This window comes from Pseudorasbora parva, chromosome 22 (assembly GCF_024679245.1).
Source record: "Pseudorasbora parva isolate DD20220531a chromosome 22, ASM2467924v1, whole genome shotgun sequence".
NCBI lineage: Eukaryota > Metazoa > Chordata > Actinopteri > Cypriniformes > Gobionidae > Pseudorasbora > Pseudorasbora parva.
In genome coordinates this window covers 36,441,049-36,468,027 of record NC_090193.1, presented here as the reverse complement: position 1 = coordinate 36,468,027, position 26,979 = coordinate 36,441,049, and the positions used below count along the sequence as shown (strand labels likewise).

General features: G+C 39.3%; 1 protein-coding gene across 12 annotated transcripts in view; it reads right to left on the bottom strand.

Moving 5' to 3' along the window:
- The window catches only part of camta1b (calmodulin binding transcription activator 1b), a 391,981-nt gene that overhangs the window by 132,103 nt on the left and 232,899 nt on the right, over positions 1 to 26,979 (bottom strand). For all 12 annotated transcript variants that reach the window (XM_067431861.1, XM_067431859.1, XM_067431856.1 and 9 more), the window contains one exon: positions 18,736 to 18,871. In XM_067431861.1, the coding sequence (XP_067287962.1) occupies positions 18,736 to 18,855 (120 nt within the window). In that variant the 5' untranslated portion in view covers positions 18,856 to 18,871. The remainder of the gene's footprint in view (positions 1 to 18,735; positions 18,872 to 26,979) is intronic.

Below are 26,979 nucleotides of genomic sequence, written 5' to 3'. Positions count from 1 at the left end.
AGAACCGGAGCATAAAACAGAGAGAGAGAGACAATTCAGGAATAAAAGGCGGATGTAAAAGCCCTTTTCGCTGCACTCCACAGCCAATGTGAAGAAATTAATTGAGTGAAAGAGATCTGCTGTTTAAAGGTGAAATAGGTTACGGGAGGAAGTGAAACAATTGTTTTCTGTTCGCCTGAGGCTGTGTATCTTCCACTCGAGTTCTCTCACTCCGTTTCTCTCTCTTTCTTCCTGACTGCCCTCACATCATCTTTAAACACATAAAACGGATAGTTTCAGGTCCCGGATGCTGATTGGACAATACATTGGTGTTGAAAAACGAGAGCTCTGAATAAAGAGGCTTTAAAATCACTTTCTTCCACACAAACAGATATCTCTTTTGACCAGGTTTGTCTATGAATTATGGGATAATCTGACTCTGAACCAACATTCGACTCGCTTTCAGATCTATGACGTCCTTTTATATAAAACAAGTCAGTGGACTTAAAGACACATACCTGTAAAAGATATAATTACATACAATTATAATTATTTTATATAGAGAATACACAATTGTATATTTATGTGTTTATATAAAACTAATCGGCATCTGTAAAAAACATAATTAACTATACTACTGACCATTGCTTATTCTGAACTTTAATATGAATAAATAAAAAAACTAATTGCTGTCTTTTTTAAACAAATCAACATCAAAACATCTGCTTCTGCAATATCTATTTGCTTTATAATATAACATTTCAATGCAAATTTGTGTTGTTATTATTGATGTAATATTAAAGCCACAGTATGTAATTTTTCGCCGCTAGAGGTCGCTTATTCCAAATAAAAGCGCAGCTTGATGATGCCTTGATTTTCGCGGCGCTTTTATTCTGCTGTATTTTATTTCGGCCGGCAAATTTGATTGAAAGCCCATTTTTCCAGCGGTTAAGGCATCGCTGACATGCTCCCGTTGCGAAGGCGGATCCAAACCTGCGACAAGCTCATTCAAGATGGTTTTGGTGGAACAAAGAGAAATAGTGATAAAAATACATTCTTTTAATTTGTATCAATAAAACTGCATATCTTATCCAACATTTTTATGTGCCGTGTATCTTTATGCGTATTAAAGCATCCTACCATTTGCTTAGCTACATATTAAAAGTGTCATGAACTGGTTTTTAAAAATGTTTTATACTGTTGTCTGAGGTCAACTAATGACGTTCGTGTGGTTTTTACATTCAAAAACATCATAATTAATAAGTAATAGTCTATTTTCTACACTGGTTTTGAGGCTCTCTCCTGAACGGTGGGTTTTTATGGGCGTGTCACTGGAGACTTGAAAGTAAACGCCCACGGCTAGGATTGGATAAGATTTGCATATTTAATGAGCTCCAGCTCCCCTGTCAGTTCAGTTCACATGAGGGAGGGATTGCTTTAAATCGGCACCCGGAATGATTCTCTCGACCACAGGGCTCGTAAACGTCTTTATCAAACAAACACAATGATTTATTTCTCATCCACCAGTGATTGATTGGAATGTTATTTTTTTATTACTTGGCCTGCCCGATTGGTGGATATAAGCCCGAACCGCGCACACACACGCACACACGCACGCACGCACGCACGCACGCACGCACGCACGCACGCACGCACGCACGCACGCACGCACGCACGCACACACACACACACACACACACAAGATATCCAGCTCGACCTGGGATTTTTATTACAAATGATTCCGCAGTGAAATGAAGCGAACACACGTACGGTCTTCCCCACGTGAGCTGGATCTTCATTAAAAATAAATGAAGTATCAAACATTCCTAATATTATGATCCGAAGGAAGCTTATGCAGCGACTGTGTTCTTCCACAAACAGGAATAGCGCAATATCTTGTTATCTTCTTCCGCATGATTATTGCTGCTGGCTAGCGAACGATCAGCTGATGAGTCGGTGGGCGGGGCTACTGAACTACACGTGCTTATTATTCTGTAGAGGCGCCGTTTTGTCGCGTGATGACGTCAGGATGAAGCAAACGATCGTTTTCTGGGCCTGGTGTCTATAAAAGCTTTTCTTTGACTAACAAGGAAGTTTTCAGCTCTGAAACTTACAGGATATTCTTATATTACAATGACCTTTTCAAAAGCTCAAGGGAAAGTTGATTTCTCAATTCATCACCCCTTTAATACCAAACTCATGTGTGTCCTGCGTGTTCTGCATGTGACTCAAAAGTGACAGATTTAAACATTCTACAGACCCCAACTATCATGCAAATAGCAGTCCATTTGCATGATAGTTGCTGTCTGTAGAGTGTTTTAATCTTTCACATGTTCACAGTTAAGATGCTCCCTTAGAAGACAGCAGACAGCGAGGCAGCTCACTAGGTTTTGGATCACAGCTTAAATTCAGACTGCACAACCCTGAATGCCTTATTGCCTAATACCACTCCCTCGCTCTCTGTTGTCTTGTTCTGTCCTCTGGAGACTTCATTTCCCACACTTGCGTGAGCTGCACGTTTCTCCTCTGTGATTTACGCATTGAAAGCCCAATTTGGATTGAGAACGTAATTCTGTTTTTGTGTTTCACGTCAGATGTCTGGCTGAATGAGTCAGTGTGGCGTGTGTTTATGAGCGTTTAGTGTGTTTACTCGGACGGGTCTTCTGAGCTCCACGGATCAACCGTACATGTTCGGGAGGGTATTAGCGGCCGCATGCAAGCGTAACCTGCCTGTCATGCCACAAAAACACAAAGTGAAAAGGCTGAAAAGCGACTCAATTTGCCGCTCTGTAGGAAAGGCTTGTTAGATGCTCTAAATCAAAGAGTCACATGTTTGTCTGGAAGAAAAAAATCTAAAGTGACACATGCTGTGAAATAGTAGTTTTTAACTAGAATTTTACATATTTTTCTAAGAACATTGTGGTGCTTACCAAGCTAAAGTTGTGTGATGAGCATTGCTATGCAAAGTGTTGTACAATTCACCAACAAATGACATAAATTCAACTCTCAGACTCACAAATTACCAGTTTGAATCGGTCCGATGAATCATTCAAAGCAGTTACTGAACCAACATATGACTCACTTGCCGAGCTGTAATTTATCATTAGTTTAGTGATATACGTTAATTTGATTTTGCCGAAAACATGAATATAGATATAAATTAATATTTTTTATATATATTTTAAAACAAAATAAAACACACCTGTTACTTCAACCCCCACAAAGTATAAATGATGTCGATGATATGAGGAGAAACGTCTGTTTCAGTTGCTCTTTTAGAGGATATGGTGATAACCTATATGGGTTCTCTCTCCATTTCATACATTGAGTCATAGACACACACAACACTCACAACACACAGTACACAAACTCAATAAAACACAGACATGGCACACACCACAACATCAATACTGGAAGGCCACACACACACACACAGGATAAAAGAGCTTGTGGCCGCGAGCCAAGAATGATCTCAATGGCTCCTTCAGCCTTTGCAGGAAAGAGAAGCATATCGATTGAGTCTCAAGGCATCGCCTGTATCAGTTTTCGCGAGTACACGTATATTTACATATAGGTGAGTGTGCGTCTGTGTGCAGATTGTGCATGCATGTAAACCCAACCTCCGTCTGGCCCTAAAATGGATTATTCAGCAAGAATATTATATGTGGTCTGAAAAACATTGAAAATGGACTCCAGTCAAAGGAGAGCGGAAGAGCAAAACATGACGGGGAGATCACAACAGTCCATCACAGAAGACCGACCCTGATTGATTGAATAAAATATTATTTCCCCACCCTCGATTATCTCGGGTGAGTCTGGTGTGATTGCATCTTTTTGCTCGGGAAACCACGCTGGCTGCCGTCCGTCTTATCGGACTTACAGCCGGAGATAGGAGCAGAAAGCACACAAGACAACTTTATGCGTCTCCGACCTCCTTCACGGCCCGGACCAGAGCCCTGTGTCACGGCTGGGGATTGATGCTACGCTTATTGAACATAACGCCGGACCAAATTGCCTCTCTTGCTTTTACACTGTGAATAATGCAGGAGCCACGTAGTCCTTCGAGCACAGATAAATAATCTATGGAAGCTTCCTGTTGGGTTGAAGCTGGGAGGAACTCGGACGCCCAAACACACCTCCAATAGTCGGGCGATCTGTCTTCAGATCAATTGTTTTACATTCAAAATCAAAGTTTTACATAAATGAAATCATTATTTTGCACAATGTGTACTGAGGTGAAGTGATTGCAATTATTCATCATCAGTACAGTAAGTGCAGTCGCTCAGAGTAAGAGATTTACTTTAGTGCTTGATTATTTTTTACCTGGCAGACAATAAAATGTCTCATTAAAGTGGACCTATTATGCCAAAATTAACTTTTATATTGTTTTTGAACGTATTTATGCGGCTGCAGTGTGTGTACACAACCACCCTATTGTGGTAAAAATCCATCCATGCCGTTTTTTATTTTTCCCATAAATCAAAATGTGTCGTCAGTGTCTCAAAATGAGCCGTTCAGAATTGAATTTCAGTGTGATGTCACGTTGGAACAAGACACACTCTAAATGCTGGGTAAAAAACAAAAAAAACAAGTTGGGTTGAAAATGGACAAACCTAGAAATTGGGTTTCAATTCACTGAAAATGGGTCCATTCACTGGGTTCAAACAACCCAATTTCTGGGTTTGTCCATTTTTAACCCAACTTGGGTTGTTTTTAACCCAGCATTCTCTAGATTGCAGATTCCACTCTATTAGCATAGCTCCTCCCCTGAGTGAGCTGTACACAATCCGCCATGTTTATCTCCTCACCAGAGCATTTAATAGCTAGCCTAGAAATCTAGACGCACCCTAGCGGCAGCAAATTTAATCTGCCCGCAAGTGTCGTCTAGGAACTCTCAATACCCTTCTGAGCTGTATTCCTTACTATCTGGACGGGCCAATCACGTCGTGTATAGAGTCGGCGGGCGGGGCCATAATGACGACGGCCGAGTTGCGTTTGCGTGCTTCTAGTAAACACAGAAACTGGCGAACGGCGGCGGTCTTTCGAATCAGCTTTGACCGCGACTCTGGAAGACTTGGAGTTAAGCTTTTCTCTGAGAAAAGAACAAAGAACGGCACTGAAGTCATTCTTAAAAAGGGAAGATGTGTTCAGAGTTTTGCCGACCGGATACGGTGAATGTTTAATCTATCAACAAGCTCTGTTTCACCTTCGTTGCTCTGGTTGGTGTAGCGCTATCCTATCGCGTGCAGAGGGAGTTTGAAAGACAACCGTTTATCCCGCCCCTCAGATTGAGCTGTCAATGGTGAGTTTCCAGACCAAACATCTTGATGTGGGTCTGGCTTGTCAGGCTATTTAATAGCAGCATTTAAATAAGAAATGTATTTTTATTAAAGCTACTAAAGTTATTCAGTCAAGAGCAGCGAGTGATTTTCTGTTTTCCTTTTGTTGCTTGGTTCATATTAACAGCATATGCAACCGTATATTATGCTGCTGTCACTTTAATACACAGATCTAATAGACACATACAATTTGTTTATTTATTGTTTGTTGTTTATTTATTTATTTGTTAATTGTAATATACACATGCAATTTGTTTCCCTGTTGTTTATGTTCACAGACATAACAGACTGTTTGTAAACTTTGTTCACTGTACTTTTGAAATATCCTTGTGTGTATTTAATAGTTGAACCCTGCAAGGCCCACTGTTGTAATATTACAACATCAAGCTCTACTATAATAAACCTGCAGAAGTGTTTTTTTTTTCTTTCTAAGACTACATTTACACAACTAATGGGTCCTATTATTCAGCCTATTGGATGGAATATTTTGTGAATAGGCATTCTTTGAAATAGGCAGACTTTCATTTTACTGGACTCAATAAATCAGCATTCAAGTAGCCCCCCCCCCCATTTTTAAATATGTATTTAGATCATGCAGATTGCACGGTTGAATGCTTTACTCATATACAATTTTGAGCTTGCAATGTCAATGTTGTAATATTACAACACTGGGTGAAAGGGGTAGCAAACTTTGCCTACGCACCTTGCACATTACATAGAAGAATCTTACTTCTCACCTGTTCCATATGAAAGAAAAAACTAATAGAAACAAAGATTTTGATCATTCACAGGTTTTAAATTACTTTGTTACAATTTAGAGTTTTAATAAAAATTGTAGTATTATTAAATAAGTTCAAGTTGAATTTTTCTTTGAGAATTTGAAAGTATTTGTGTAGCAATCCGCATCTTATGAATTTATAAACCATACTTAACTGGTCCTGATTTCTTTTCTGGGTTTTGCTTGTTTGCCCAAATATCTGTTTGCAGCATGAGGGACAGGTGATAATGTTCTGGAAAATGGGGGCTATAAATTACACCACGTTATAGTGGAGGGCACAATAAGCTAGCCAGACAGTATTGTGTGATTTTGTGGAATGTGTGAATTCTTTAAATGTGTGTAATTGGAATATAGAAAATAACCAGTGATTTTCCATTTCAGAATGCCACCAGCCAGGAAAGACTGTATTATCTATGTGGCGAGGTGGACGAGCGAGAGACATGGGAGGAGCGAGCGAGACCGGGGACGTGATTGCGAAAGAGTGTCGGTCTCGAGTCCTCTCATGAGGGAGCTCGGAGGCATATAAGGAGAGCGACGCCATTAAAGGACGAGAGAGGACCATGCCTGGACTCTACGTTGAGTTTTGTTCATGTTTTATTATGTGTGTGCGGGCAGTCGTCCGTGAGGGGCTGCCCGCGTTACTTTCGTTTCGTTTATTTATTTTGAATTAAAGTGGTTAAACGTTCACCGGTTCCTGCCTCCTTCCTTCCCTTCTTCGAACTTACAAAGTGTATGATGTCATTGATAGCATCCAAAATGGGAACAGTGATTTTGAAATGGATTCTGATACAAGTTACGTTAATCATGCCAACAAAATCAAGTCACTCAAGAATACAGAGCATGCCCTGTGACGGGTATCTGGCTGATAAAGGATTTTATTAGTCCTAACACTAAAATTTCAGGTCATATCACTAATGATGCCATCTCCCTTCATACACCACTGCAGTATCCCCGAAAGTTGCTCGCTGCAGGCACTGTGGTAAAGGCTACACCAACACTGAATATGGCTATAAATATATCTAAATCACATACATGAGAACGTTTCAATCAGGTTTTGCAAATATAATAGAATTTTTTAAATAATAAATTATTGTTAATAAATGATTAATATTGTGTGATTATTAGTGTATACATATGCTACTAATAAAAGCATTACACCCTCCAAACGAACCCTTAGGTGTTCTCTACATCTCTTCAGATAGTGAGTGAGTTCACCGAAATTCTTACACAACAGGCCCAATGATGCAACATTACAACATTCCCCTAAAAACTTACTAAAGTGTCAAAAATGTAACAATCCATTTATTTCTGCATTAGAGGCCTCCTACAACAACATGTAAAAGGTGGGAAAAAAATTTGACAGTTTTTATTCTATATTTGTTCTTTCAAGGTTAAGTGCAATAAGACGTGAAAGAGAACTTGGTTTAATCCTCACAGGACACGCCGTCTGACAGCCAGCTTTCTGTGCAGTGCTTCGGGTGTGTGTGCTCAGAAAACCAGCAGAAGTTCAGACTGACATGGCGTTAAAATGCATGTAAATAAAAAACTTTCATGAAGAACTGCAACGTCACGTGAGGTGAGCGGGACCCTGATAGAGAGATGAAGACACGATCACTCGTTTCCACTGAAGCAAGTGAAGCCGCCAGCATCCAAATATGCTGCTGACATCTTAGGTCTCGAGTCTGCGCAGTTGTGAGTCCGAAATGCAGCTGTGATATCAAGGTCCTGCCCACACTTGACATGTACGCTTTTTGACAATCATCTCTATCGGAGCCCGATCTTACGAAAATGCGTATCAATAGTACGAGTGTGCAATCTCGTGGAATGTATATGGCAAAATGAGTTTTGGCGTGCATATGGTACGCAGTTTTTCGTGTGGATATGACACGCACTTTATGGCGTATTATACGCACAAACTACCCACCCCACCACCCTAATTCTACCCAAGAGCGTGTCATATACACGCCATAAAATGCGTAGCATATGCACAGCAAAACTCATTTTGGCGTATACATTCCACGAGATTGCACAGTTGTACTACACTGTAAAAAATGTGTTGGTTTAACTTGGTTTAAAAGTAAGTAACCTGGTTGCCTTAAAATTTTGAGTTTATTGAAATTAAAAATTTGAGTTGATACAATGAAAGAAATTTGTTTAATAAATAGAAACTCAAAATATTATTGTATCTGAACCACATAAAAAAATGATGAATCATAAAAATAGCTTCATAATTAAGCTATTAAGCTAATAATAGTTTCACTGCGTCATTGAAAATAAAACACACAATATGCTTACAAAATCTTTTATTAATATTTTAATAAAGGTTGTTGAATATCAAAAAATGTTCATTGTATTAACTCAAATGTTTCATTTCAATTTACTCAAAATTTGAAGGCAACCAGGTAACTTTTTTTCGTGTATTGTTTCGTGTAGTGTATTGATACGCATTCACATGTGATCGTGTTGTTCTATCGTGGTCTCGCTCACGTGACATTGCACTTCTTCGTCATCATAAAAGTTTTTTTATTTTCATGCATTTTAAAGCCATACCAGTCTGAACTTCTGATGGTTTTCTGAGCACACACACCCGAAGCACTGCACAGAAAGCTGGCTGTCAGACTAGTTAGTATTAAACAAAGTTCTCTTTCACTTCTTATTGCACTTAACCTTGAAAGACCAAAAATATTAAAAAAACCTGTAGATCTCCCCCCCCCCCCCCCCCACCACACACCTTTTACATGTTGTTGTAGGAGTTCTCTAATCAACAACTTTCTGTGAAATAAACAGTAATGGAAATGTAGACATTTTCAGTTGGTGCTTCAGTGACTACCGGTACTTAGCTCAGAGAAGCTGTCAATCAGAATGTCACACTCCCATTTTTTATGGCATCAAATAATTAACTAAAACAAAACTTAAACACTTGAACTTACATCAGCGTGATACAAACTGCCTAAAAATGCCTTTTAAAAAGAACATGCTGCATCCAGCCACCTGGGTGCGATAGAAACACATTGGCTTCACTTTCAGGACTCGTGTGGCACACTTGATCCAGACTGAGCTCTAGGCTCCGCCCTCTTCTGGAAAGCAGGGTGGGGCGCAGCAGTTCATTTGCATTTAAAGAAACAGCGTGTTTTCCCTTCCACTCAAAAATGGGCATTTAGAACATGGTATAATAAATGATCTGTGGGGTATTTTAAGCTGAAACTTCACAGACACATTCTGGGGACACCTGAGACTTATATTACATTGTGTTAAAAGGGACATAATAGGTAATCCTTTAAAGGATTGACATGAAGATGGGCTCTTATTACCTTGGCAACACCCAGTCAGAACCCACATAGCAACATTGTTTTAATTTGTTGTTAAGAAATAGTGTGGAGTAAGACAAGTCTAATCTTTTGAGAACTATTAACAGCTGTCTTACACGCACACACACTTTCGAGCTTTTGTCTTCAAAAAGAAACAGCAGTGTTTGTGAATTAATCATGTCTGTGCAATCGTTTCACGTTTATACAATTTATGTTTAAGTAGCAGAGAAACATTCCTCCAAATTAGTGTCTGCTTTTAGCACAATCAAATAAAAGATTGTACAGAATTGAATGTGTTTACGGCAGCGCTGCACTTACACCGCAAATAAAACAAGACATGAAGCAGCACATTAACCTGAGCTGATACCGGCTGGGATCATTTGGAGGAAACGGCTCCTCTGTTTAAGAAACTTTGGCTCCCTGAGCTGGATGAGATTAGCTTTGACAAATGTACAATATGCTGTTTCATGTCCACAAAAAGCATATGAAAGTCAGGGAGACAGACTTAGCGAGAGATGGAACTCGATGACAAACACAAGTTGACAGCATCCAGCACCATTGGCAGCCATCTTTTCTTTTCCCGCTCTGGGAATTCCCAGAAGCTCTAGCAATAATCCATACGCTTTTATTTTTCTGCTCTGTACCTCACAAGCTCTCTCAGTGTTCTCCTCAGAGGCTCACCCACGATCGTCTTACTCATTCACAAAGTTTCTTTATGGATTCCTGCCTCTATTTCTTCTACATCCTCCACACCAGGGACTCGGGGTTCGATACACCTACCTGCTGTGAGTTCCAAATTCATTTGAGCGGATCACGAGGAAGAGGAGAAGAGGTGTGGAGAGAATCATTGAGAGGAGAGATCAGTGCTATCACAAACACTCCTGCTGAGTCACTCCACTCAAAACTGCTGGAGTCTGGCTAGTCTAGACACGGCCTCTTTAAAAAATGCTTTAAAGTCATGCCGGAATGACCGGACTTAAGTCACGAGGGCAGGCAGACACACTCGCGATTTCTGACTCAATTAAACAATCGTAACAATAAATATATCGACCGGACAGTTTCGCTTCTGTGCATATGAGTACTGAAAAATAGCGATAAAACATGCTGGAAAACACTACTCATTTAGCTGGTTTATGAGGCGTCAGGCTAAACTACATTTCCCATCATTCTTTATGGCTGCACAACAATGATAAAATACAGATAAAGCACCTATTACACACCTAATGTACATCCTTTACTGTTTTTGTTGTTGCATTAGCACTAAAAAGCTTCCTGTCTTTGTCAGAAAGTAGAAAAGAGTCTAACCAAAATCATCATATAATTATGACTTCTGAACTTGTAAGTAGGACCTTCCCAGGGGGACTTCAGTCTGGGAGGTTTTAGTGCATGAATGCATTCAACAGATTTTGTCTTTAAAGGCCCACTGAAATCAAAACTGAAATTTTAGTATGACTGTGCTAGCCTTAAAGTTATGAATAAGCTGGTATGTTCCAAAACAAAATGACAAAATGCGCATTTAGGAGATATAAGCATTCAAAACTTACAGTCTCTCACTTCCGTTAAAACGAATTACAGATTTTGATTACATCATCGCAGACTTTGCCTTCTCATCAAGTCTTCTGTCCAATCAAAATGCTCTCTAGAATCTAAAGCCCGCCCCCTACACTGCTGAAGACGTTGCGGCTGAAATCGGTCAGTTGGTCACACATTTACTAATTTCTACACGGTGAAAAGCACATAGCACACTATATATGTGATATGAAACGATTCAGTGTAAATATGCTTTCAGTTGAGGCGAATTAAGTTTTCACGTTAGTTTTACGCACCGCAGCAGCGCACACACACCAACGGCTCTGGTCTGAGAGCGCAGCGCGGATCATATGCGCGAGTCCGCGTAAACAAACATATCGACCCATTTGAATTCTGCACAGAATGCTGCATTTCAATAGCCTAGAAATCTAGACGCACCATAGCGGCAGCAAATTTAATTTGCCCGCAAGTGTGGTCTAGCAACTCTCAATTCCTATCTGAGCTGTATTCCTCAGAATCTGGACGGCCCAATCACATCGTGTATAGAGTCGGTGGGCGGGGCCATAATGACGACGGCCGAGTTGCGTTTGCGTGCTTCTAGTAACACAGAAACTGGCGAACGGCGGCGGTCTTTCGAATCAGCTCTGCCCGCGCCTCCGGAAGACTTGGAGTTAAGCTTTCCTCTGAGAAAAGAACAAAGAGCGGCGCTGAAGTCATTCTTAAAAAGGGAAGATGTGTTCGGAGTTTAGCCGACCGGATACGGCGAATGTTTAATCAGTCAGCGAGCTCCCCTTCACCTTCGTTGCTCCGGTTGGTGTAGCGCTATCCTATCGCGTGCAGAGGGAGTTTGAAAGACAACCGTTTATCCCGCCCCTCGGACTGAGCCCTGTCTATGGTGAGTTTCCAGACCAAACATCTTGATGTGGGTCTGGCTTGTCAGGCTAGCATTTCAAAGCAATTTGGAGGAGATTATAATGATAAACGGTTAGAGGAAACTGGCTTTACCAAACAGAAAGGCTCTCAAACTTTATATTAACGAAACGCTATTGGCTGTTTCAAAAAAGGGGAGGAGCTGCTAAAAGCTGGAGCCGTTTCAGGGGAAATCACGTCAACACATTGAATAATACTTGTTGATCTTGTTGATTTGTTTTGCTGCATTATATTTCATATGAAAGCATTAGATTTGTGTTTATAAAACACAGGGTCACGGGGGGTCAGGACCCACCCTATATGATGGTTGCACAAAAAAAAGAAAAAAGAAAAAACACATAGTGTATTGTAAATAATATAATGATACATACTTAAAATAATGTGTAAGTCGTAAGACAATACAAACGAGTCCCCCCTCTCTTGTCTCACAGTGGTTTGGTCCACAACACACTTCACCTACACACACACACACACACACACAAGTACAAAGTTCTTCAGTAGTTGTTAAGGCTATTTTATTCACTTTAAACAGCGGATGAAGTGATTATTTTCTCTTTAATACAGATGATGCCAAGTTATTAATAAATTAGCCATGACAAAAAACGAAATATATCGAGTCCGATATGTTAGCGTTAATTGTTTGGTAGTTTGTTGTAAGTCACCCACTACAACTAACATGGCAATAAGCCTATGTGTGAACTGATTTAAGGCTAATATTGTAGATATACCATGTGTGGATTTTGCTTAATACTTTGTGGAAAATAATTTAATAATTATAATATTACCGTGTAATGAACCTATGATAACTTGTACTTAAACTATTGCTTTGTGTTGTTGGCCAGAAATGACAGACAAAAGAAAAAAAGGGACATAAGATCCTTTTCAGTGCACCAAAATGCCACACATATCCTCACAAGTACAATTTTGGCTGTATTATTTGTGTCACCTTAAAAAGTTGCCCTTGAAAACTGTAAGATTAAATGCTGCATATATTGCATAATGCTAACAAAAGGAAATCAGTCTTAACACGTCAATGGTTTCCGCATGAAGATCTCATTCACAGATTGTCCCACCAAATAAAATAAAATAAAATATGTGTGATTATTAGGTAATCATACTAGATTGGTTCTCTCTCTCCCCCTGCTGGCTCGGAGGTCAAAGAGACCCAAGCTGAGCCAGTTTTACTGACTGTTTCTTGGTCAGCCTCCCTCCCTTAATTAAGCAGCTTTGGCCTGTATGTTTCTCCACTTTTCTCTAGGCATTAGCAGCCATTCTAATAGCCTTGATTTATTCCTGTTGGTTTAATCTGCGAGTCTCCAGGCGAACGGAACAGCTCACACGACGGATGCACATCTGTTACATCTTCGGTCTTATGCTATTCGGGTGGGGGTGTATGTGTTTGTCTACGCACAACAGATGTGTGTGTACATTCAATCATAATGCGCACAACAGAGTCTTTATTTGCCAGACGACTTGGGCCAGCGGAATTGGTTTCCACGACAGTACACACACCACGGCACACGTGTCGCACGGAGCCTGTCAATGCAAGACAAACTAAACTAAACAAAATAATAGGCTTAAATATCACAACTGATGAAAAAACAAAAGCAAATGGCACAAAGCAAATCGGATTAAATAGAGCTATGGGTAGAAGGGTTTGCCTCACTGCAGGAAGATTCCTTGAGACTGTGATACTAAAATATTCTTTCCCTCTGCAAATAACCAAGACGGTCTGTTCCTCACGGGTGAATCTCACAAAAAACAAAAACAAGTCTGGGGCATATTTCAGCACAGAACAAAAATAAAGCAATAAATAAGTAATTATATAAAAAGAACCATTAAGATTTTCATTTGACATTTTTTATTTTGTTCTATGTAAATTCCTGTTCTAAAGGTGAACACTTTTCATTTTCATTACAATTTGAATATGTTTAAACTAATGAATTTGAACTGCATTATTGTAAAATTACCCTAAAATGCTGAAAAATAAACTTAAATTTCATTAAGCTATGAAAATGATATTTCTCGTTATCTTTAATTTTGTGATAAAATATGACCCAGACCTGTTCTTGAGATTTGGTGACACGCACGCACGCACGCACGCACGCACGCACGCACGCACGCACGCACACACACACACACACACACACACACGTTGTGCTTTTATGTTTGGGGACTTTACACATACATAATGGTTTTTATACTGTACAAACTATATTATATCCCCTTAGACTAACCCTACCCATTACAGAAGACTTTGTGTATTTGTATATTTTCAAAAAACATCACATAAAATGATTTATAAGCTTGTTTCCTCATTAAGACCAAAAATGTCCCCACAAGGACAAGGGTTGCGGATTTGCTATCTTTGTGGACACACACACACACACACACACACACACACACACACACACACACACACACACACACACACACACACACACACACACACACACACACACACACACACACACACACACACACACACACACACACACACACACACACGTTGGTCTATGTGGTTTACAGGGACTCTCCATAGGCGTAATGGTTTTTATACTGTACAAACCGTATTTTCTATCCCCTTACACTGCCCCTGCCCCTAAACCTACCCATCACAGGAAACATTCTGCATTTTTACTTTCTCAAAAAAACATCATTTAGTATGTTTTTAAGGCCATTTGAATTATGAGGACATTTGATATGTCCTCATAAACCACATTTATAGTGTAATACCAGTGTAATACCCATGCAGTTATACCAATTTGTGTCCTCATAAACCACATAACCAGGCTCACACACACACACACACACACACACACACACACACACACACACACACACACACACACACACACACACACACACACACACACACACACACACACACACACACACACACAATGTTTGTGAAATTTGGGGACATTCCATAGGCGTAATGGTTTTTACTGTACAAAAAGTATTTTACATTTACATTTATGCATTTGGTAGACGCTTTTATCCAAAGCGACTTACATTGCATTTTAAGGTACACATTTTTTGTCAATTCTTGCTTCCCCTGGGAATCGAACCCACAACCTTGGCATTGCTAGCACGTTCTACTGGTTGAGCTACAGGAAAGTGTAGTGGATTTTATATCTCCCCCCCCCAGCGGATTTTATATCCCCCTACACTGCCCCTAGCCCTGAATTACAGACAACTACTCACTTAAAATCACCTCAAACCATCATAAAACACATCCAAATTAACACGAAACAAATTGAAGTTATCACAGGAAACATTCTGCCTTGTTTAATTTTCAAAAAAACTAATCCTGGATGATTTATAAGCATTTTGAAAAGTGGGAACATGGGGAAATGTCCTCATATTTCACCATACCCATGTCATTATACAAATTTGGGTCCTGATATGTCACAAAAACAAGCACACACACACACACACACACACACACACGCACGCACGCACGCACGCACAGACACGCACACACACAGGTTTACTATCTTTGTGGGGACTCTCCATAGGCCAAACCCTACCCCTAAACCTTTCAGCATTTTTATGTCTTCAAAATACAAACAAACAAACACACAAATAAAAAAACTCATTCTGTATGACTTAGAAGCTTGTTTCCAAGCTCAATTCAGGTCCCCACCAGGATAGAAAAACATGCACACACACATACACAAACACACAGACCGCATCCCCACTGGCTTCAGTCGCAGCTCCATCATCTTAGTTTCTTTTAATAGTGAAACTACCTAACTACTGCAATTATCCTCCCTGTCGCTGTGACTACTGCTCCCATGGCTACTGCCACCATCGCTAGGTAACCAGGGACTCTGGTGGATGCTGGTAAATGGCTTAGTTCTTTATCAGAGCAAACAGAGCGAGTGGAGGGATCGAGAGAGTGTTTTAATGTGTGTTTGGTGTCTAGAGGGCAGGAATGGCTTATGATGGAGAGCTCAGGGGCAGGTTTGGGCTTGATTCCTGTGCCTTTATAAGTGCTCTGCTGAACCGTTTCCCAACACTGCTGTTCAAGTACCTACTGTATGTTGTGAGTTTGCAGTCTGAATTAAATGAGGTAAGATAAAAAAAGATGCAAATAATAAAAAGACAAAAGATCAATCAGTGTAAGTATGATTTACAAATAAATGATTTGAGATTATAATATGAGATGAGCTAATGAACTAGTGACTCATATGAGCCAGATATGCTTATATGAGTCAGTGAATCAAATTTTTCATTTAAAATAAACAGCTCATTCATTAAGAATAATTAGTTTGTACAAAAAATGGCTCTGGATCTTTGAATGAATCAGTGAATCGTTTTGAATGATTCGATGCAAGAACCAGCTCATAAGAGCAACTTGTTCATACACATGTTAAAAGAAATATCTCTTGTGAGCTGGTTCTATTCATGAACTTTTTGGGTAGCGCTTTATTTTACAGTCCTGTTCCCCATGTACATAATTAGTACTTATTATAGTAATTACAATAACTGGGTAATAACTAACTCTGAATCTACCCCTAAACCTAACCTTAGCCCATGTAGTTACCTAATATTACCCAGTCCTTTCTAAGGGAAGTACACAGTAATGTAGAATTCTGTAAGATACACGTCCTGATGGATGACAGTGTGAATCATGTGTGCAGAAGTTAGCCAATCATAAGGGTCATATAGTCTTGGACTGTTGTAAAAACTCTAAACCTAAGGGTCAAAAAACATGTAAATGAAGAAAAATGGACATACAAAGCTACATTATGTTATTTCTTTAAAGGAGGAAAACTTGCTACAAAATATAAATAATATTTCCTATATTTCTTTCGAGGGTCATTTAATTTGAACTCTTTTTTTAATCTCTCTCTCTCTCTCTCTCTCTCTCTCTCTCTCTTCTCTCTCTCTCTCTCTCTCTCTCTCTCTCTCTCTCTCTCCTTTATCTCTCTCTCTCTCTCTCCTTTCTCTCTCTCTCTCTCTCTCTCTCTCTCTCTCTCTCTCTCTCTCTCTCTCTCTCTCTCTCTCTCTCTCTCTCTCTCATTTGTTTCATTGTTACAACCCAAAATTCCCTTATAGCAACAAGACAAAATAAAACACATTTGAATCTGATTTAAGTCCTAATGTACGCTAATGTATCCTCCTTGCTTGATTGGATCCAGAAATAAGAAATGTGCTTATTAGTTGAACACACACACAATCGGTCTGAAAAATGTGTATCCCAATATAGTGTAAGGCATGAATCTCTGAAAATAGCTCTGTTCTAGGATTTTACATCTTAATATATATAATTATGCGGCCAGTAAACTGGAAAACAAAGCAAAAGACTTGCCCTTTCAGCCCAATGCAGGTGAAACGGTCATCAGTCAGAATGTCGTTGTTCATTCAGACCTGCCGTCCCTCCAGACAGAAACATCTTGTATGATTATTGATTCAACATCAGCTGTCCACCCATTTTCTACCCTGTTTTCAACATGTCAAACAAATTTGGAGGAATGATCCGCATTGAAAAATGGCCCGAGGGATGTTCTGAAGCAGAGTCTGCAATAATAATGCTTTTCACAGACGGACAAATACACATTTCATGCCTGTCATATTTCCTTAGCTTGCGTTGAATTGTGTTAAACGTTTAAAGAATTACATTTGCCTGGAAATTACGTTTACTGTAATCGTTTACTCATCTGCTTGACGACACGAGGGCATTTTCACGCTGCTCTTTTCAAAATATCAAAAGCATACAGTGACAAGGTCCTTTCAAACTAAAAGGTACTAAAAAAGGAGTCTGTACATTTTGTTCCGAATGATTCATTGTAAGAACCGGTTCATAAGAATCATTTGTTTGTAAAGGAATCGGTGACTCGTTCTGGATGATTCATGAAAAGAACGAGCTCATTTTAGCGTTACTTGTGCCTGGAAATGTCATTTTAAAGGGGATGTGCAATGATCATTCTGTCGTTGCAACACAGGGCATTCAAGCTACAATAGTCAATGACATTTTTAGAGATATACAGAAGTTATCCGGAACCGGCAAACATTTACACATAATCAAGCTCGGCATGTGAAGACAAACACCGATTCAGGATGACTTCAGAAGATTTGAATACATGGAGCTTTGCGATGTTTTAGTGGTCCTTTTCGTCATATTATTTTAGTTTGATAGCTAGCTACAGCTCTTAACTCTAGCTGTATAGAACAGAACAGATCAGACATTCAGCTAAACATGTCTTTTTGTGTTTCATAGGGTTAAAAATTAACGATAGAATTGAAAAGCCTTCTACACGTCTATCAGCAATGTTTTTGCGTTAAATGTTGCCTTCGTCTCATAAAGCTCAGTAAGATCGGGGCACGCGGCTCAGGTGAAGGACTCGTGCAGGTAGAGCATCAGAGGAGACCGAGCAGCAGCACTCATCCATAGGCTCGTTCTATCACGCCGCTAAATCGGCAATGTGCTGACATTTCTCTTCATTAGAGGCAGTGAGCGGGAACGCGAGGACCGGAGACATGCTTCATTACGGTTCTTCATTTAAAGGGGCCACGCCTGAGCTGACACATTAGAGTCATCCGCACAGGGACGCGTCGCGCCACGGCCAGCGGTGCGAGGGCTGTTTCAGGAGGGCTCCAGATCTTAGAAAGGTCATGTAAAATGGACAAACACACACACACACAAACACATCCTCACTCAAGCAAGCTCAACGATGAACATATGTAAGCCATAACATTAGCCAGACTGTTTGAAACATCCTATTTCCAATCCATTTGGTGACACAAAGTCCAGATGCACACAAATCCTCCAAATCTAACACACAAACAGTTTAGTCACATAGTATGACAAGGTTTGCTGCCGTGGAGAGATTGTATCACGTAATAGTAAACAGCTTCTTACCTCGACTCCCTGCACTTTGAGCTTCATGTGATCCTCCCGTGTGGTTTTCCCATCTTTCCTCTTCTTCCAGCAGTAGCCATCTTTTCTGTACTTCACCTTCTTCCTGTTGTAGAGGATCATAGACCCATTCTGCGGCCTGAGACGGAGAGAAAGAGAGAGTTTAGACGACACGGCCACAGTATAAGAAGAGGGATTTGTTTGAGTACGCACGTGAAAGGCTCGGAGGGAAAACACATACTTTAATGTTGACGAAAGTAAAACTAATTAGGAACGGCTGAGGAAGATAGTCAGAGCCAGATCTATAAATTAACACGAGAGTGCAATTCCAAAAAAAAAAAACTGTAGATGGGAGTGGAAATTTCAGCGCGATTTACTGACGACACGCAAATGAAAGAACACAGACGCAGCCGGATCATTTCCATAATGACAACACAATCGACACATTATCTGGTTTATGGAAAATAATGGAGCAAATTCCAGGAAATTGACGTGCGCAAACCTTAGTAAATCTCCTTGCATGATTCATTCAAACACTCTCCTCCCATAAATTTTGCGGCTGAAAGGGAAACTCCTACAAATGCACATGCAGTAAGATCAGCCACTAAAATAACCCTGTCCACGTCTTTTCAGCGCTAACTTATCACCGCACGTCTTTAGTAAATCCTGTCGTTTTTTTAATGGCAAAAGAGGGTTTGCACTGGCGCAAGCTGTTAGTAAATCTGGCACTAAATCTGCTGGAAATTATATGCATAAATATATATAATAATAAAATAATACTAAATATTTTCTAATAATTTATTTTGCTATATATATATATATATATATCATATACATAATATACAGTCAAACCAAAAATTATTCTGACACGAGATATATTTTTCCTAGTGTGTGCAGGACACTATAGTTCATTTATGTAAGTGAGGAGAGCAAAATAAAGTAAACTCTAAAATATATATATATAATTATTATTATACCCCCCCCCCATTCTTTTTTAATAAATATAATTGCTAATGTGACCTTTGACACCAGAGACTTAACAAAATGAAGCATTGCTGGTCATTGCTTATTATCTAATTGTGTACTTAATGTAGTATGTAGTATTTTTGCAGTAAAATATCCAAAAACCACTAGGCCAGTGTTATATATTTTGTTCAGTTGAGTACTTACAATATCCTAAATGTTTCCAAATATTTGTAAATTGTGAGAAAATTGCTATTTTAACTAAGGTCCCCGGGACGCTTCAGCATAGCGTTTGAGCGAGTCGCCTGTCAATCACGTCATATCTGCGTTACCCTCGGTTTTATTCCGCAGAAACGCTTTACTCTTAGCAGTGTGAGCAAGTGTCACAGCAGTGCCGAGCGAACACACTGAGTAACGTCATAACTCCATTTTAAACGCACTTAAATGTATCTAATATGATAAACAGAGCTGCTTTACCTTATAATCATGACCGAAAAATCGGAAGTGCGCGCGCCCGGCAACTGTGTCCCGTCCCGTCATAATAAAAGTCCCGGTGCTCGCGAGCCGTGTGTTTGTATAACAATCACTCCAGCGGCCGTGCTCAGCTCCACAACACTCGGTCCTGTTCTGCTTTACACTACAGTAACGTTAATAACCGCATCCATCAACATGATTTCTGCCCGAGTCCTATTTTCCACCGGCTGTGAGGTGAAGACCACATGTCCCAAGATACTGCGCTCACACTTGGCGTCATCAAACTACGCCTTTGTTTAGAATAGGCGCCCTCCAGTGGACGGAAAGTTGCATAGTGCACCTTTAATAGAACAGCTGATTGGTTGATTGTAATCTATTACATCCCTTTCTATCAAAGTTATCTGACATTATCAAGATGAATTTGTTCTGACAGAGTTTAACTCTGAGTTCTTGTCATATTTTATTCAATTTTCTAAACTATAGAAGATAAAGTGTGATAATGTGAGAAAATGTTGACTAAACTGAATTATCTTAAAACCTCTCTCTTTCTCTTTTGGCACAGGAAATATTATACGATCTGAAATAAAGGCACACAGCATTCAGAGTAAACCAACCTCCTTTAATTTATTCACTCATGGAAGGATTTCCCCCCAAAATAATTCATAATTCCACCAATAATAAAACACTTTAACACATCAATGACTTGAGCCTCTATCGCTCAGAGCTGATGTGTGGAACGAACAGCTCATTATTATCATAACCGTATCGGAGATGGAGTAAAACACGTTAGCTTGACGGAGTGCTTTCCAGACCGCAGCGGTGCACGATTAATATCACATCGAGGCCCTTTATGTGGCCCGTCCGTTCCCATTTATACTGGAGGTTTATTGCTAGCTCTGCATTTGTAGAGAATTCCTCTCTGCCCACTTCTTGGTTTGACACGGAAACAATCGGTCTTGGGACTGTATTTAAAGGGAATTGGTTTGATGACTGTTTACAGGATGTGTCTTGTGCTATGGCTGGTTGATGTTTCTTGGGTGCTGTTTGCCAAAACTAATGAAAAAGGCTGAAGTGCCATGTGTGTAGGCTGAAGCCAACTCAGAAACCAGTTATGGGAGAGATGCTTTTGATCTTTCTCAAGTTAGATTGGGGATTTTTCATTAAACAGTAACACATGAACAGGAAATCAGAACAAGTGCACGTACAAAACTGCATTTCCTGTACAAGCAGTGGCTCAGCGGATATGGAGCATTTGTGCTATATGGCATAAAAAAAAAAAATCTGAATCCCATGAAATCCCCCCCCCCCCCCCTAAAGAATTAGACTTAATTTAAGGTGACGTAGTTATTGTACTTACTCAAATATGTACTCAGTAATATTAATAAACTTCATGTACTTACTATAGAGTTACAGTTAAGGTTTGGTGTAGGGTTATTTACTTGTAATTATGCATAATTGTCTATTCTCACTGTAGTAAGTACATGTAGTAACATGTGACTACGTCACCTTCAAATAAAGTTACCGAAGACTTTTATGGTTATGCTTTATTTTAAGCTGACGTAGTTACATTGTACTTACTCAAAAAAGTACTGCCAGTAACTTTATGGTTACACTTTATTTTAATGTGTCATTGTTACAGTGTTATTAAATATTTAAGGACCGAGGGATATTAATTAATTACATGTTCTTACTATAGGGTTAGGGTAGGTTTAGGGTTAAGTTGAGGGTTAGTTATATAATTATCCATAATTTACTGTTATAACTATGCTGTAACATATGTAACACGGACACTAAAATAAAGTTACCCAGTGTCCGTGTTACATGATATTACTATAGTAATATCTAAATTATGCATAATTACATGCAACTAACCGTAAACCAATCTTACCCCTAAGTACATGTAATTACTTAATATAACTAAGGACTTAAATGTATAATTACACGGTCACAAAACACATTAAAATAAAGTGTAACTGTACTGACTGAGTAATAGGAGTGTAGTTAGTTACGGTTGGAGTCAGGATTTGGTTTAGGGTTAGTGTCTTCTAATCATGCATAATTTACTCTTTTTACTATACATATAGTATGTAATTAAGCGTAACTATGTCACCCTAAAATAAAGGGTTAAGATATATTTAAGGTGTCGTTGTTATATTGGAAGTATATATTTAAGCACTGCGTAATATTAAGTAACTACGGGTAGGATTAGGTTAGTTGCATGTAATTATGCATCATTTACTCTTATTACTATGGTAAGTGCATGCAACATATGTAACAATTTTCAAATAGGCTCTAATGAACTCCCAAACACACATTACCATGATAAATATACAATAAATATACAAAATAATCATCAAAATAATATAGCAAAAATGCAAAAAGTTCCTAAAAATAGGCATATTTTTCTTTAAGCAATATATAACTGCTTTTTTCCCCTTCTCCTTTTGCTTTTGTGTTGAAATATGAGCTGTACATGTTTTCATGAGATCCCCCTATACAGTGAGTGAGAATAATTCCTCTTAGAAGTGGAAATTCAAAGAGATATGTTTCCCCATTAAGACACAGGTGAGCATTTTGTATCGAACACTTCTCAGAACACTTAATATTTTAACAGGACTATTTATCGTGAGTGTGTTCAAGCCATTTGCTCGGCTCCTTTTCCTCGGGACCTTTGGGTAAGCCATTTTCTTTTTTAATTGAAGGCAGTTTGTTCCAGAAAAAAATGAAGCACTTTAGCGGGGGAATGCAAGGAGGCCCGGAGCAGATTTGCGAAAAGCAGCCGGAACAAGAGTCTCTCTCCTTCTCTGTGTGTACTTAGGCCATCCAATTAATCTTATCAGAATTATACATATTTATACATGGAGAGCAGGGCAAAAGCAACGCTAACTGTTCCGTTATCACACTTGGATGACAGGACGCCTCTTCTGTTTCAGAGACTTAATGCACCAGACAGAAATGGAAAATATGGGCAGGCAAGAAATGTTCTTAAAGGGATGTGGTCTTATTCAAAGGGCGGCGTGCGTTTGATTAAACATAGGCAGTCGTGTAGGACTTCAGCAGAGCTTTAGATATGTGTATAATGAATAATAAATGGGATTGTAATGCTTTAGAACGTATTCATAATACATCAAATCTGTAGTAGTCGTACTCGAGTGCCGACATGTTTTAGAAGGATATTATAATGCAATCGTGGGATAACTTTATGGGCCACCCTAATTTACAGCAGGTGTATTTTTTTTAATTATAATGCAATATCAAAGGGCGAAATTTCAAAGCTGCACATACAGACACCGTGCTCCGGCAATGTGTTAGATTTTCCTCATAGCAACCTGGGAAACGTTCAGGAAAGTTAGAAACTCTCTTCTCGCCACAGGTTTCTAAATTATTCATTTTTACTCAGTTCATTTTACACATAAATAAGGCATCTGTGCTGTGGTGGTGAGACAGCTTTCTGATGAAGCTCGCTTACACCAAAAGACGTTGTGGAGCTAGCGGCACAATTATAACGGAAAAAGAGAGAAGCAAGACACAACACTTCAGTTATGAATAAGCCAAATTTGGAATGCGCCCACATTTGCGCAAGTGATCTCCTGAGAAAACAAAGATAATATAGAGATGAAAACATGCAGTTTTGTGCTGGGATGCGGCAGAACGTCAGAGAAGATGTCTTAAAGGGATAGTTCCCCCAAATGAAAATTCAGTCATTGTTTACTCTCATTCATGTCGTTCTTCAGAACACAAATGAAGATATTTTTGATGAAATCGGAGAGATTTCTGTCCCTCCATTGACAGCTACGCAACTATCGCTTTGACGCTTCAGAAAGTTCATCAAGAGATTGTAAACGAATCGATATGAATTGAGCCGTTTAGTCCAGATTTTCTGAAGAGACACGATCACTTTATGTGATGAACAGATTGAATTTAGGCTTGCATTTCATTAAAAGCACCTTTATTTGTGTTTTGAAGATGAACAAAAGTCTTATAGGTTTGGAATGACATGAAGGTGAGATAATTACTTTTACATTTATGCATTTGGCAGATGCTTTTATCCAAAGCGACTTACATTGCTTTCAGGGTACACATTTTTACATCATTGTCAGTTTTTGCTTTCCCTGGGAATCGAACCCATGACCTTGGCTTTGCTAGTGCCACGCTCTACTGGTTGAGCTACAGGAAAACTTTTACAGAATTACAGAAGTTTGGATTTTGGGGTGAATTATCGATAAGTCTTGGCAACTCACAACACAACACCGTGGTACACTTTTTGAACATGATTATGCTTTATTGTATATTCCACATTTTGACATATCTAGTAGGTCCAAAAGAAACACATACTGCATATACTGCAGTATATTTGTGCTAGTATGAAAAGTACTATATTTGTTTTATTTATTGGACTTTTAACTATATTTGTCCATATGTAGAATGGCATACAATCATATGAACATGGCCAAATATAGTTCCATAAATAAAATAAACAAGAGCAAGGGTCTTTAACCGGAGTCCGCAGGGGTACTGCAGGTGGTCCGCAAATAAGTGTTTGATCACAAATCAATTTTGTTAAAAAACATGGGTAAAAAATATCACAAAGTCCAGTTTAAATATAAGCACCCTGAAATCTCTTGAAGGCAATGCCCAATCAGAGGTGTTTAAGTTAGAATCCACTCACCGCTCAAAAACGTCTCAATTTTTATTTCAGTCCTGAGTTCTGCTCGCTCTCGTGAATTCTCATCAACAAAGACACGATATAAGTAAGAGATCCATTATTCATGTAGACAACTTTACTGATTTTAATGGAACGTTGTGAGACCCTGAACTGAGATGAGTGACAGCTTGATTGTGATTGAAAAGTGAGCGCTCTTTCATGCTTTCAAGGCTATCTAGCTATAATCCATCGGATAAAAGTACTGTTTTTCATGCTGCTAAGAAGCCTGATGTCGTCATACTCAATTCTAATCAGAATATGAGTTTGATACTGCTTTATTGGGCTGTAATTACGGGGCGTGTTTCAACCATAGACTGTAAACAAATATGGACGTAGTGTCCGTGACGTCACCCATAGAATTCTGCACAGCAGTTTTGAAGCGTAAAGTAGAGACGAGCCGACCGTTGCCATCTTGAAATGGCAACATAATTGTCATCATAAATGGCTATCCACCTGTCAATCATCAAATCAATCAAAAGTGGACACGCCCTTAATTATGCAGAACTTTAAGGCTTTATATAATGTAAACGAATAAGTTATAAAAAATTCACCCCCCTCACAGTTGTCATGAAGGGCAAAATTAGCCGTATAGACCAAAACCACATTTTGCATTAGGCTGTAAACATGTTTTTTTCTGCTGTAAAGTTTTAATATGGGGCTCAATGAGATTTTGCTCCCTTCTGGAGTCTGTCCCTAGTGGCCAGTCGAGGAATTGCAGCTTATGTCACTTCCGTATCGGCTTCAAGAGAAACTGCGGGAGGTTGCCACTTGGTTTCAACCGAACCAGGAAAGACATAAATTAATTAGACCAATCAGAGTAACGGAGTGATGCATAACCTTAGTTGTCAAATGTCAACAGAACTCAACTGCACTGTGTTGCCAAGTCTGCAGTTTTCCCGCGTGTTGTTTTACATGTCATGTCCACGGGTTGAAGCGACCTCGATTATGTGATATACAGACCCAGGAATGCAAATTTTAGCAGGCAACCGAGCCAAAATAACACCTTTTACCCCCCAAACGCCATTTTTTTTCCTGAGAACCCCCCGAAAAGCTATTGGGCTTCTTGTGGGCTAGTAGTTAAAGGGTTTTGTTGTAAAAACTTGGCAACCTTGTCTGCAGCACGATGGGACAAGTAATGTTAGAACAAAAAGATGATGGTAAACGATCTTTGCCGGGGTTGTAAAAAAAAGAATTTAAGGATACACAGAGTTACCAACACGATCATCGTTTCTGAGAGAAATAGTGAAGGTGAACCCATATACAAGTTCTCCCAATTGCGCCTTTAATGACGTGATGATTACGTTACTGTTGATCATCTGTCCGTCATCGTCTAAAGCCCGCCCTTATGATTTCATTGGTCTGAACAGTTTCTGTTCGGGCATAATCACTCCTCTATGGATCGAGTCCAGACCGAACCGCCTGAGCTTAAATGTTGTGGGCGGGACTGAGTTCGGCTGGCATCCAGGCTAGCTGCTAAGAGGAACGTCAACCAATTACACGCAGCAATGTTTTGGAAATGACATCTACATATAAATGTGCGATTCACTCTCAAAATTGCAATTGACAGCGATAATTAGCCCGGGACAAAAATATATAACAAAATATGGCAATGTCAAAAACGCAGACTCATAGATTACCAGAAAAAAAAAAGTATCAATATGATTATAAAATTCGCTATATGATAAATCAAGCTGATAACATCACTGTTTTCTTCAGAACGACGGTACGGCCAAATCAAATTTTGTTGCAATATTGTCCTGTTTAACACTGTGAAGCTGCTTTGAAACAATCATCATTGTAAAAGCACTATATAAATAAAGTTGCAAATCCATTAAAGTCATCTACAACAACTGAAAACAACTAATAAATTGTGCATAAATTGTGTAATATACAGGCAGTGAAACATGCAACAACAATAATGTTCATAGTTCTGGTCGACTGTCTTGAAATAATATAACTTATTTTTAATCATTCTATTGATATCAAAGCTCGATTTGACAAATTTTGTATCGGGGGTCTCCGCTCCATGTCTCTATCGCCCAAGGGGTCCTCGCTCTAAAGACCCGTTGCATTAGACACACACATACACAAAAGAGACACAAACC